The sequence below is a fragment of the Microcaecilia unicolor genome, chromosome 11, assembly GCF_901765095.1.
Source record: "Microcaecilia unicolor chromosome 11, aMicUni1.1, whole genome shotgun sequence".
Lineage (NCBI taxonomy): Eukaryota > Metazoa > Chordata > Amphibia > Gymnophiona > Siphonopidae > Microcaecilia > Microcaecilia unicolor.
In genome coordinates, this window is record NC_044041.1 from 36,408,153 (window position 1) to 36,422,204 (window position 14,052).

Genomic DNA, 14,052 nt, shown 5'->3' on the forward strand with positions numbered 1-14,052 from the left:
TTGGCTTAAATTGATGTTGTCGCTAGTTATACGCACACCGCTACGCATGCGCGGAGTGCTGATAGCAGTGGCTCAGGGACATTGCTGCTAACTGCCAAACTTGGTCAAGGATTTATGGCCACCTTCTGAGCTTTGGAATCCGCACTAGCTCAAGCATTTATATTTTGAGTTGCTTGAGGCCGGGGGAGGGGTGAAGAGTGGGTGTAGGGTAGAGGCAGAAAAACTGTTGTGCCCGCCCAATCTGAGCTCAGGTCCACTCAAAATTGGCTGTCTGGCAACACCAGGTCCCTAAGTCAAAAGGAGACACCCTACCGAAGTGGTTCTTTCACTATGGCAAGAGGAAAGTTGTCCTAGTCAAACAGATGATGTTCCTTAAAATAAAAGCATTTGAAAATTCCTAATTAGCTTCAGTTTTTATGGCTTGGGCCTATATATTGTGACAAGGCAAGCCCCAGAGATTCCCCAGTGAAACAGATGAGCCCAGAACTACGGGTCCCAGAAGTCATTGCAAGAATGTGTGAGGAGAGTAGTCCTAAAAAGATGGAATGGTTTCCCAGTCCCAGTAGGGGGGAGCAATGGCTCGAGGCAGGGTGAGCCTGCTACTCCCTTCCCCACTAGAGGGCGAGGGAAGGATGAAACTCAGTTTCCCTGGCTTTGCCATCAGGATATAATTCCCCCCAGCTGTAAGAAGGGGAGAGCAGATTTCCTGGAGGCTCTCAGTCACCAGGAGAGAGGGGAGACGAATGGAGAGAGAGATTCCATGGAGTATGTGGATGAAGGAAGTAGCCTGCCACTAGAGCTGCCTAAGGGAGAGGAGCCAGCTACCATGGAGTGGGAGAATTCAAAGGTTGCCCTGCCCAGCACTTGAAGGCAGTGGAGGAGGCCACACCGGACGTGGTGCTGAGAGGTGGGAGAAACTGCCAACCCTGCTCCTTACAGGGTTCCCTCTGTGCTGTGAAAAGGCAGGTGATTTGTGGTATTGGTTTGATGTGCAAAGATTGTCCATGAAGATTTGTTCTGAACTGTTGTGCTATATTGGAAGTGTGCTGAACTCTTACTAAATCCTTCTGAAGGAGGGGGAAGGGAAAGCTAATGCCCTAATAGAAGACCTGAGGTCTTGAGGAGCTGAGCGTTTGCCGAGGGATTTTGGGACCTGGACTGTACCTTTTTTTCTTTTGAAGATTATCTTATGAGGACTGTACCTTTTTCTTTTGAAGACTATATTAAGAGGGCTGTACCTTTTGTTTTGAAGAATATATTATGATGATTGGTATGAAATTGCCTTGATAATAAAATACTTTGGCCCTGCGTCCCAGTATCAGCAGCATTCTATCCTGGAACCCTGGGAGCCCCGCAGGCTTCCTGGCTCCACCCAAGAGGAGAAAGCGGATCCCCCTCCCCTTTACAATATTTAGGAGTTCTTTTACCAAAGGCATTAAGCTGTTAATGCGTGAATTACTTGCCCGGTAACTGCATACTGTATTAGGGGGCAGGAACTAGGTGGGTCATGGGTGGAGAATGGACGTGGACTACATAAGGCATGAGTGTGTGGTACTTAATGCATGCTATCATTTGTGTAGTTAGTGTGGCTTCACTTAGCACCTCCTCAATAGGAGGCCCCACATGCAGCTGTGCTAATTGCAACGCAGTTCTACATGTGTTAATGCACATGTTCATGTGTTAATTCCAGAGGACATCCTGAACACACCCCAACAATTAGGGCTGGATTCAGTAAATCCATGCTCAGTGCTATTCTATAAAAGGCAATCAGGGCTGAGCACTATGGATTCCTGCGCCCAACTTAGGTGTGAGGACGTACACAAACTGAATCCTGGTGTAAGTCCTGACATACAATTTGGGAGTGCATCCCCCATATTCTGTAATACTGTACCCAAATATTCTGAATGCCACTAACCCGCCCATGCTCCTCCAATGGTAACGTTTTCTTTTGGGTTACGCACTATGGAATTTGGGTACCCATCTTTATAGAATAGTGTGCAGGCAGATGCGCCGCGCAAACCCTAATTGGTGCCAATTAATGTCAATAATTGTTAGCACCCAATAATTAATTGCTAATTGTTTGTTAATCAATTAGGTTGCGCACACTTCTGTGGACTGTGCCCAAATTTGAGTGGCCTTTAAAGAATTTGGGGGCTAGTGTGCAGCCTTTGCATTAAAGCACACTGATTTCTGCTGTTAGGATGCACTAAATGCAAAACCAATGCACTTTAGTTAAAGACCTCCTTAATCATATGGAATAAATGCAATTGGCAAATACAGGATGTGAAAGACAGTTAACAGTTAAATACTGGTTCTACATATATTCTGATTTGCAGTAGTCTTTGAACTACTGTTGGAAAAACCTGATCTCAGTTCTCGAACTTGGCACCTGCTCCTCAGGCACCTGGGGCTGAAAAGGCTCAAAAGTGACACCTACTGCTGGCTTCAGAACATATTTGTACTAAGTTCTGGGGAGAACACTAGCTATATGCTCCTCAATCAGGATGATCACTGCACTGGATGCTGTATAGAGGTAGAGGACAAGAGAATAAAAATGGGACACAGAAACCTGGCAACGGAGACTGATGGCTTGTGGCAACCCAGCTAAGGCAGGCTGTAATGAAGCTGGAAGTTGAAAAGAACAAAAGATATTGCTGCCATCTGTGGAAATTGCACTGATTCACTTCCAAGTTCAAAGGTCAAACCCTGTGGAACTAATGCTTCTTCTGATAAAATATTTGGATATCTCACACAAATTTACTGCTGTGATAACAGACTTCTATCAAACATGGTCAACTTATTGCCTATGACATCATTATATACAACATTCATGGGTATGCCTACTTTAAGGTGTGAAGCCCCAACGTGCACTCAGCGCATGTGAAAATGCTTACTGCAAGGCACATTAAAGCATTTTGCAGAAGTAACCATTTAGCATGCTAAGGGAGTCTTTTACAAAGGCACACTAGAGTTTTTAGCGCGTGCTAATCATTAGTGCACGCTAAACACTAGCCCATAGAAATATATGGGCATCTCTAGTGTTTAGCGTACATTAGCGTGTTCTAAAAATGCTAGCGAGCCTTTGTAAAAGACCCCCTAAGTGCGCATTATTTTTCCTGATTTATTTTTTGCTGGGGGTGTGGCATGGGTGGAGAATAGGCAGGGAAGTGTTAACCAAATAGTGGGTCCACATTAGTGTACGCTATCTGGCTAACACTGGTTTAATGTATGAGCCTAAATAGGAGGTGGTATGTGCTCCCTTGTTAATTTTTTTCAGGTAACGCATGTTTGAAAAAAAATATATATTACTGAAAATGACCTATACTCTGGGAGCGATAGAAATGGGTGTAAAGTCCCATATTAACACATGCTAAGCCCACTTCCTAGCACCCTTTATTAGACATACCCCTCAGTCTTTATTTATATTAATATGTCCAAAACTCAATTTATTTGATATATCCCCTGTCAAAACTACACCCAAACAGTTTATAATTAAAATGCAAATGAGAGGATTTAGAATTCAGACATAAGAGGCCTAAAAATTACAATTCAATTATAAAGACAGTACAAATAAAAGCAAACATAAAAACAACAAAACTTAGCTACAAAATAATTCCATAATTAAGAATACAAATAAGATATATAAGAGAGGTAAGGGACGTACAAACAGTCCACAGGCAATTTGAGGCATATTTTCAAAGCACTTAGACTTACAAAGTTACACAGTAAGGAATGGAACTTTATAAGTTTAAGTGCTTTGAAAATCAGCGCTAGAACTATCGTGATTTTGAACATATTTTAGAGCAACATTCAGTTAAAGTTCTCTCCCACGTTGGGTGAATACATTAATCCTTAATTCAGTGACCAGTCTGAAATGTCAAGCCTGAGCAAATTCATCACAACAAATCATTAATATCATAGCAATGTTATTTGAATGTTCTAATTGTGTGCTTATTTGATATTCCATCATTGTTATTTGAATTTCAGTACTGTTAAATGTGTATATTTTTGATCCTGTTTCATGGTAGTCTTATTAAGTTTTCCCTTTCATTGTATTTATTATGTTTATACTTGTACATTTTACTATTGTTATGCTGTTAACAGAATTGTAAGTTTGTTGTTAAACTGTACCTACTGTACACCGCCTTGGGTGAATCTCTTCATAAAGGTGGTTAATAAATCCCCATACATAATTAAAATTCTCAGCATTGGGCCTGGTTTCCCTATCAGAGATCAACATGTTACATCAACAGAGAAACAACTCTAAAAGTATGAAAACTGCTGGCTTGCCAGCTCAAAAAAAAATCATGTATTACATCTCTTAACACAGAGGTAAACAAATTGTTTTCAAAAAAAAATAACCATTCTCTGCAGAATTAGTCTTATTTTGAGCCTCTAGGGAAATCCTTGAATCAGACACCCCCTGAAAAAGAAGTCTAAATTAATTTAAAATTAAAATTTGGGGTGACCAAGCTTCTAGGGTTAGGACAGGCCTCTGGTTCATACTGAACATGGATATGATTTGCCAGTTGAATTAGAAATAGCTGGAAACAAAACACAATAAGGAGTTATAAGACTCAGTCTATTTAGTTTTGAAGAATAAAATATATTGGGTGCCAATATATATATATTTTTTTCCCCATAAGGCACCCGGAGCTATGTTAGCGCTACTAAATTAAAAGGAGTAATCAGGCCACAAATCAAATCCATGCAGTACAACTGTCCTGCGTAATGTACTCCGTAAACATGTCAAATACTAGACTACTTCGGGCGCTGGTACCAGCTTAAGCCCGCTCTCCCCGTGATTAAAGTCTTATCTTTCGGGGCCACCCCACGCGTGGGAAATAAAACCGCATCCAGCTCACCGCTGGGTTGCTGTCCTCGCCAGTACAAAAACAGAAAGCCGTGTTCATGTATTGGCTAAAAAGGATTAACGGGATATCAAACCTGTGACAGACACTGGGAAGCCACGGCTCGGCTTTCAAGAGCCAACAGGTGCACAGGAGTCAACTATTCAAAGGGGGGGGGGGTATAAAACCGAAAGGAAATGACCCTTCCCCCCCTGGGCACAGTCAAGGAGTTTGTCAATATTGGGGCTGCTGAAGCCTTCTCTGAACTTGTGGGCTGAGGTGACCAGCGCCCTGAGGTTGCGCACTGTCTGCCCCCCTTTTTTTTTTCCTCCCTCCCTCCCTGGTTTCTGGTCCACGACTAAAAACTGAACTGGCTCTTCCCTGCATCCAGATGGCGAGGGGGAATCCGTGAGGAGCGAAGGAGCCTTGGCGCCCAGCTCGGTCACTGCCTAGTGGCAGGGTAGGCCCCGACCTCAGCATAGAACGTCGAACGCCCTTGCTTTCGTCACCAGATCCCCCTGGAATGCGAGGCAGGCGGGAAATATGAAACTCCCACAACTTTTGCACGTGTGCACAACAACACCGGTCCCCTGAAACCACGCAAATCAGGGGGGGGGGGGGGGGGGGGAGGCGGGCAAAACCAACAGGAATAAGAAGAAGAACATCATCGAGGTGGTGGTGGTGGTGTTACCTTTCCCTTCCATCAAGTGCACGAAATTGGCATTATACGCGCCACTGCTGAGTTTCTCGTCCAGATTAAAGCTCCGAATGCTGACAATCTCCTCAACGTCCGAGAGGTCTTCGTTCTCGTCGTATCTTCGTCTCCCAATACAGCGCTAGAAAACAGAGAATGGGAAATGGGTTTTGGCTTTTTTTGCGGTGCATTGGCGAGTTGATGGAAGTGAGGGGAAAGTGAGCTAGACAATCGAACTAGTGGAATGAACTGAAGGTCCAGCAACAAGGAAGCAGGTTCGCACCACCACACACACTAGCCCCAAGCCAACCCTTGAAATGACAGGTGCATGCCGACCGGAAAGCAGCAATTTAATACCAGTAGCAGCAAAGTGCAAAGCCAAATAAATGCAGATCTCCCACATATGCCTTCCTAAGGGTATATTATTTTATTGCCCAATTCACAAAGCTTCAAAATGTAGCTGTCTTTCAACGTGTGCAGACGCTGTTGCGCCCTATTTAATTAAACACTGCAAAATTACTTGGGATTTTATTTCAAAACACAATATGAACTTTTGGATCACATCTTCGGCGGCAATTACGGAGTTTCACGTCCTTGTTTTTCCGCGTCTTAATCACACACTGAAAGCCACCATTTCATCCCCTGCTTGCACGTATATCATACTGGACAACTTCGGTTTCTGTCCTGGTTTCCATTCAAAGCGGGGAAGCTTTACCCAGAAAAGGTAGCTTTTTCTTTCAGCCTGGAAAATGTGGCTGGGGTAGGCCTGCTCGTGTGAGCGAAAGCAAAGGCCATTCGCCGCCGCCGCTTCTTCCCCCAGAGCGAAGCGTTGAAGTTGTTACTAGAGCAGCGGGAGCTGGAGCGAAGCAGCCAGCGGATACTGGGGAAGCTGCACGTTCACACTCGCACGCAAATGAACACACAACATTCACCCTGAGCCAGCCTGCAAACCCCGGCCAGACCCCCCGAGCCTCTGTGCAGAGCACACGAAAAACGACAAACCCGCTCCGTGCAACCAACATTCACTCGCAAATTGCTCAAACAATAAACAAGATGAAGTCAGCCATGTAAAATATAATGCTGCACTGTCTCATTCGCAAGTCTTGCAAATATTATTGTCGACCTCCCACCTCCTTGCTCTCCTTAGTTACAATTCTTGCACGAGTGGCTTAGCAGCTCTCGCCCAAAAGCTGTAACGTGCTCATCCCTATATTTTCTCCAGTCCCAAACGCAGAGCTAGAAACATAGACACAAAACGTCTACACACCAATCTTCTTCCAGATTCTTTCTCTGCCTCCATTTTTTTTAAAGGGGGAGATTTCGTCAATTAATTTTCAGCAGCCTGTCCTGCATTTTGTCAAAAATCCAAATGGAAAGTTAACCAACACTTTGCGTTCCGTTTCCAAAGTACTAGGAACCATTTTTGTACACTGTAGTAGTCATGGTGACGTCATAACCTACAGAACGTAAACATTGTTGCAGAACGCGTTCAGCCTGCGTTATTTTAGAACTTTCAGGCGGTGGCACGCGCGGGGCGACAATTGAAATGGCCCTTGAATTAGGTGATAAATCTGTTCTTTGGATATTCTTATTTTTCTAGGTCACGAGTCTGCGCTAGGCATACACGCAGGCGCTGCTGCTGATTTATTTGCTATGACTGTGAGTTCCTGAAATCTGAATACAGGCTGCACTTTTCAGTCCGAGGAGGTGATGAGCCCACTGTGCAGAGAGAGCTGGACACCGTTCATGCAGGATATTACCAGGTAATCGCCCTTTCCTGTCAGGCAGCTTATGTAAGATCTGGAGGCCAGATCAGATGAAATAAAGAGGGGCATGGTCATTTTAAGCTTATAACAAGAAAAAACAAAAGGACTCGATCGACGCTTAATGAATATAAAAATTCGAAAGATGACGTATAGTTTAAATGAGAGTGCCTCCCCGGAACGTCTACTGTTCACTCAGGCACAGGCATTTATTTTTCCTCTGCCTTTTAGGTGCAGGTTTCTGGGGAAGTACAGTAGAATGACCTGTTTGTCTTCTGAAGATAAAGCCAGGAAATATCATAAAAGTTACATCTCTGTAACAGCTGCTGCATGTGTTTCTTTAAAACGTAATTTATGTATACCAGCAGAGGGGTTGTTTTTTTTTAGAAAAAAAATAATGCTTTTTTTGATTTGCTTCAAATTTTTACTTTGATCATAGGTTCAGGTATATTTGAAACGAAAATGGATCATGTAGAGATAAAAGCTTATCCCAAAGCAAAGTGCATACTAGCTATTAAAAAAAAAAAGGTCTGCTTTGTATCGTGCCTGGAGCTGCACAGAACAGGAAAGCACACTGATATACCTTATAAATAGTACAATTATATCATCAACCATGGATGTGAATCTTGTAATTGTTAGAAGCTAGGTTCTGTTCCCCAGAGGTCATCTAATTAACCTCAGTAATCATATAGTTTAGTTAATAGAGATGCTCAGAGAGGGCTCTGCTGGGATTAGAATAAAAATAGGTAGGTACCAATGCCTTAAGTGAACATGCAGTTAATTTTGTCTACAGATGGCATCTACTAGGGTAAAATGTGAAAATCCTCAACAAATACTAAGGTGTCTCCCTTTAGAACAAACAGCCTGGGAGCAAAGCCTATTCCTGAAAGCAAAACTACTTTGGAAGTTAAGGCTTCCATTAGTTTAAATAAAACCTGCATTAAAAAAAAATAAAATTCATACTTCAGCCAACAAAAAGCACATGTGTAGTGAACAGGAAAAGCAGTCTGGTGTGTGGTGGTGGGGGTGTCTTTTAATTTTGCTTTATTCTGTAACCGCTTGCAGTACAAGATATGAGGAATAATGCATACATGTTGCTGTTGTCCTGTAAAGAAGTGTGAACTATTTAAAAAGTTGATTCTCTTTTCTTACAAGATCTCCAATTGATCCAGTTAAATTAAACTAGAGAAAGATAATGTGCTATCCACCATAGCTCCCTGTTTTTGAACAATATTATCTAGCAAAATTATATGTCCGAGAGCATTCCAAATATAAATTCTGCATCTAGGTGGCATGCGGAACTAAAGCAAAGTTACTGTAGCAGATGTTCCCCGAGGACAGCAGGCCAAGTATTCTCATAGCTGGGTGACATCATCCAATGGAGCCCAGTGCAAATGCTGACTAGTGCAGCGAAGAGCGACTAAAATGATAGCGGGGATGGGACGACTTCCCTATGAAGAAAGACTAAGGAGGCTAGGGCTTTTCAGCTTGGAGAAGAGACGGCTGAGGGGAGACATGATAGAGGTATATAAAATAATGAGTGGAGTGGAACAGGTGGATGTGAAGCGTCCAAAAATACTAAGACTAGGGGGCATGCGATGAAACTGCAGTGTAGTAAATTTAAAACAAATCGGAGAAAATGTTTCTTCACCCAACGTGTAATTAAACTCTGGAATTCTTTGCCGGAGAACGTGGTGGAGGCGGTTAGCTTGGCAGAGTTTAAAAAGGGGTTAGACGGTTTCCTAAAGGACAAGTCCATAAACCGCTACTAAATGGACTTGGGAAAAATCCATAATTCTAGGAATAACATGTATAGAATGTTTGTACGTTTGGGAAGCTTGCCAGGTGCCCTTGGCCTGGATTGGCCGCTGTCGTGGACAGGATGCTGGGCTCGATGGACCCTTGGTCTTTTCCCAGTGTGGCATTACTTATGTACTTATGAGACTTTCTAGTAGCATCCCACCACGAATGTGCTGGTGCCTTCTCGTCTGTGGGTCCCTCAATCTTATACGATAGCTAAAGAATACAACACCATGGGGGGTGACAATATTTAGCCTGCTGTCCTCAGAGAACACCTGCTACAGGTGAGTAACTTTAAGAACATAAGTGTTGCCATCTGAGACAGACCGAAGGTCCATCAAGCCTAGCTTTCTGTTTCTAACAGTGAAGATCCAAAAAAATGTACAATACATTTTATGCTGCTTATCCTAGAAATAAGCAGTGGATTTTCTCCAAGTCCATCTTAATAATGGCTTATGGACTTTTCTTTTAGGAAGTTAGCCAAACCTTTTAAACCCCGCTAAGCTATCTGTTTTTACCACATTCACTGGAAATTAATTCCAGAGTTTAATTACACATTGAGTAAAGAAATATTCTCTCCAATTTGTTTTAAATTTACTACTTTGCAGCTTCATTGTGTGCCCCCTAGTCCTAGTACTTTTGGAAAGAGTAAACAAGTGATTCACATCTACCTGTTCCACTCCACTCATTATTTTATAGTCCTCTATCATATCTCCCCTTGGCCATCTTGCTCCCAGAACAAACAGGTCTTCGTGTTCTTACAGCTGGGAATCCCTAGCTACCAAGCTCACTGAAAACAATGATAGGAGAATAGGGACTCCAAAGGTAAAGGCCTGGAAGTCAATTAATTTGAAAATATGTAAATACTAGCTGTGAAGGTGCAGCCTGGAACTAAACAAAACGGGGGGGGGGGGGGGGGGGGGGATTGTATTCTAGACATCAAACAAATTCTTCAGGACTGCCTGCCTGAACCAGCTATCATGTCAGGTATCCTGCACAAGGCAGTAAAGAAATGTAATGTGTGTACAGATGACCACGTCACAGCTTTGCAAATCTACTCTAGGGAGACTGACCTGAAATGGGCTACTGACATAGACATGACTCTCACATTATGAACCTTGATATGACCCTCCAGAGTCAGCCCAGCTTGGGCATAAGTAAAGGAGATGCAATCTGCTAGCCAATTGGAAATTGTACATTTGCTGATGGCTACCCCCAACCTGTTTGAGTCAAAAGAAACAAAAAGCTGGGTGGACTGTCTATGGGCTTTAGTCCGCTCCAGACAGAAGACTAAGGCTCACTTGCAGTCTAAAGTATGCAATACACTCTCAACAGGATAGGCATTTGGTTTTGGGGAAAATGTTGAAAGGTTAATGACTGATTAATATGAAAGTCTGACACTACTTAGGAAGTAATTTAGGGTGCATGCTGAGAACTACTCTGCTGTGGTAAAACTTAGTGTACAGTGGATCAGCTACTAGGGCCTGAAGCTCACCGACTCTGCGAACTGAAGTAACCATCACCGAAAACACAACTTTTCAGGTCAAATACTTCAGATGACAGGAATCAAGTGGCTCAAAAGGAGCTCTCATCAGCTGGGTGAGGACAACTTTGAGATCCCGTGACACGGTTGGAGGTTTGACGAGGGGCTTTGTCAGTAACAAACTTCTCATGAAACGAACACGGTGATAAGCACTGATTGCACTTAGATGAATCCTTACAGAGTTAGTTTTCAAGCCAGACTCAGAAAGGTGCAGGAGGTATTCAAGCAGTTTTTGTGTACGGCAGGTGAGGGAATCTATGGCCTTGCCCTCTCACTAGATGGCAAACCTCCTCCACTTAAATGAGTAACACCTCTTAGTGGATCTTTCCTGAAAGCCATAAAAATGCAGGAGACTCCTTCCGGCAAGTCCAAGGATTAAAATTCGACTTTCTCACCATCCAAGCCAGGAGGGCCAGGGATTAAAGGTTAGGATGCATGAGAGAGCCCTCATTGTGCGTGATGAAGGTTGGAAAATATTCTAGTCTCCACAGATCTTCAGAAGACAACGTCAGAAGAAGAGGAAATTAGATCTGCCTCAGCCAGTAAGGTGCAATTAGAATCATAGTCCCCTGGTCTTACTTGATTTTCAGCAAAGTCTTCTCTATGAGAGGTATCAGAGGATACGTATATAGGAGAAAGGAATCTGATGCTAATTTGCTATGTGATCCGAGCCTGTGACAGAACTGGGGGACTTTGTTGTTGAGATGAGTGGCAACAAGATCCACCGAGGGGGTGCCCCACACTCAGATCTTGTGTGCTGCGCCCATGTTGAGAGACCACTCATGCATTTGCAAAACCCAACTCAGTCTGTCCGCCAGGCAGTTGTCCTTTCCTGGTAGGCATGTGGCTCAAAGTACCATTCTATGAAGGAGGGCCCACTGCCTCATTTCCACTGCTTCCTGACACAAAGAGTAGGAACCCGTACCCCCTTGCTTGTTTACATAGAACGTTTCATCCTGGTTCTATTTTTATGAGAATAATTTGGTTCTGTAGCCGATCTCCGAAAGCCTTTAAGAGTGCTCCAGATGGCGCTCAGCTCAAGGAGGTTGATATGAAAATCTCTTTCCTGAGCAGACCAAGTTCCTTGAGTGTGAAGCCCGTCTACATGAGCTCCTCATCCCAGGTTTGATGCATTAATTGTTAACACTTTCTGAGGCAGTGGAATTTGGAATGGTAGTCCCACAGTCAAATTTGATCTAATTGACCACCAGAGAAGTGCATGAGTTAACTCTGACAGAATCTGAATTGCATCTGCTAGATTTCCAGCCGCCTGAGACCACTGGGAAGTTAGGGTCCACTGGGCCATTCTCAAATGAAGCCGTGCTATGGGAGTGACACGCACTCTTGAGGCCATGTGGCTCATCAATCTCAACATTTGCTGAGCAATGACCTGCTTGCAGCTGCGAACCTGCAAGGCTAGTGCTGTCAAGTTGTCTGCCCTTGCATCTGGCAGAAAATACCAGAGCCTGCAATGTATCGAGCAGGGCTCCTAGGTACTCCAATTGCAGGACTGGGAGAAGGTGGGACTTGGGGTAGTTGATGACAAACCCTAGGAGTTCCAACACCCAAATAGTTAGAACACATTGACTCTGATGCCCCTTCCTGCGATGTGCTCTTGACCAGCCAATCGTCCAGATAGGGAAACATATTTGCTCCCAGTCTGTATAAATACACCACTACTACCGCTAGACACTTAGTGAATACCTTGGGAGCTGACGTGAGGCCAAATGGCAAACGCAGTACTGGTAGTGGTATTTCCCTATCCGAAATCTGAGATACCTCCTGTGACTGGGAAGTATCGAAATGTGGGTAAAGGCATCCTTCAACTCCAGAAAGCATAGCCAATCGTTTTCCTGAATCATGGGGAGAAGGGTGCCCAGTCTTCTAGTTTCCTAAGGTCCTCCTGCAATTTTTCACAATCCACACACGTGTTTTGACAACTTTATAATAGCTTTGTGTCGTCTGCAAATGTAATCACCTCACTCATCGTTCTGATTCCAGATCATTTATAAATATGTTAAACAGCACGGGTCCCTGCCATGGCATGCTCAAAATAATAAGCATTCAAATTCATGCTGCATTAAAATTGCAGCAAATCTGCAGCTCAGTGCAAAATGTGTAAATTTTCCTGTCAAGTGCCTGAGCGGTGATTGGCTCCCTCTTTATTTGTGAATGGTTGCTACCTAATGAAGTAATTTCTATAGAAGACCATCATAACGACCCCTGACATAGGCATCTTGCTGTGTTGGGTCCTTGAATAAACTACATCTCATCTATTTTCAGTCTTCATCTTGTTAGTTTCACCAGTGACCCTCTACACTTTGTTCTCTATAATTCTCTGCCCACTGTCCTAAAGGGCTATTACCATCAGATTTAGAGACAGGACTTCTGTTTTATGCTGTATTTTACATATTTTGCAATTTGGTTTTATTAAAAAAAAAAAAACTCTTGCAGAAACAATGAGCCAGAATTAAGCCAGCTGATGCTCAGAACTCCAGTGGTAAAGCCAACTAGAAAGGACCCATACAACCGAACAGCACAGAAAACTAGCTTGCCAATGCGCAAAGGAAATAGTATTCAAATTATATGCACGCTGTAAAAGTGAAAGCAAGAGGTGGGGGAATGTGCTTGGCGCAAATACAGAAGAGTTTTGTAGTAAGCTCAGCTGTTGTGCGCATGTGTCAGGCAAACCTGAAAGCAAAGCACACAGCACCTGTTTTCTGCACCTGTAAATATAAGCTTTTCAATTTATTTATTTTTTTTTACTCGAATTTGCTCGGCTCATGCACATTTATTTCTTAGTACCGGCGCTTACAGGCTTGCATGGGCTTTCTTCCACTTCCAAAAGAAATGAAACCTAGCAAATTTTAAAGAAAGAATTGTGAGAAATCCTTTCTTCGAACACCCTATTGCCTGCTCCAAGATGGCGTTAGGTGTTCAGCGGTAATGGCGGCTTTGTTTTGTGCACTGAGCGTTGGCAGGGAACAGGAAATGACTCCATTAATATCCGTTTCACTACGTTTACATGCTATTTGCACTAATCTTTGGCACGCACATTGTCTTCCGTGCTAAAGCCCTCTGAGAATTCTGCGCTCACTAACACCAGCGCTAGTCTGGCACTAATCGCCTTCAGTGCTGGTGTTACATTTTGAGCATCAGCCTGTGAGAAAAGACAAGACTAAAGTAGTGTAAAAGAATGCAAATGAGTTTGTTTTTACAAAAGGACATAAATCTTCACAGACAAGAACAAGGTGACATTCCTGTGCAGTAGCATTTTTCCAGGCCAGATCACTTCACAATAATTTTATGATCAGGAATGGGAACTTCAAAACCACCCAGAAACAACTTGCTTGTAAAAATCTAAAACTTTGAAATTAACAACAAGCACTCAATAGGAACATT

At 43.3% G+C, this 14,052-nt stretch overlaps 2 protein-coding genes across 7 annotated transcripts in view; one reads left to right on the top strand and one right to left on the bottom strand.

The window, feature by feature from the left end:
• KDM2B (lysine demethylase 2B) overlaps nt 1-6,978 on the bottom strand; it is a 322,873-nt gene extending 315,895 nt beyond the window's left edge. For 3 of the 4 annotated variants that reach the window (XM_030218308.1, XM_030218306.1, XM_030218305.1), the window contains exons 1-2: nt 6,812-6,978; nt 5,542-5,686 (exon numbers count right to left, since the gene is read on the bottom strand). In XM_030218308.1, the coding sequence (XP_030074168.1) occupies nt 5,542-5,686; nt 6,812-6,844 (178 nt within the window). In that variant the 5' untranslated portion in view covers nt 6,845-6,978. The remainder of the gene's footprint in view (nt 1-5,541; nt 5,687-6,811) is intronic. The other variant, XM_030218309.1, reaches the window with a different exon arrangement.
• Nucleotides 6,979-7,197: 219 nt separating this feature from the next.
• Nucleotides 7,198-14,052, top strand: part of ORAI1 (ORAI calcium release-activated calcium modulator 1) — a 60,667-nt gene continuing 53,812 nt past the window's right edge. Inside the window, exon 1 of one of the 3 annotated variants that reach the window (XM_030218315.1) lies at nt 7,198-7,307. The gene's annotated coding sequence lies outside the window, so the exon portion shown is untranslated. Of the gene's footprint in view, nt 7,308-13,204; nt 13,224-14,052 lie in introns of those variants that run through there. The other 2 variants (XM_030218317.1, XM_030218316.1) reach the window with 2 other exon arrangements.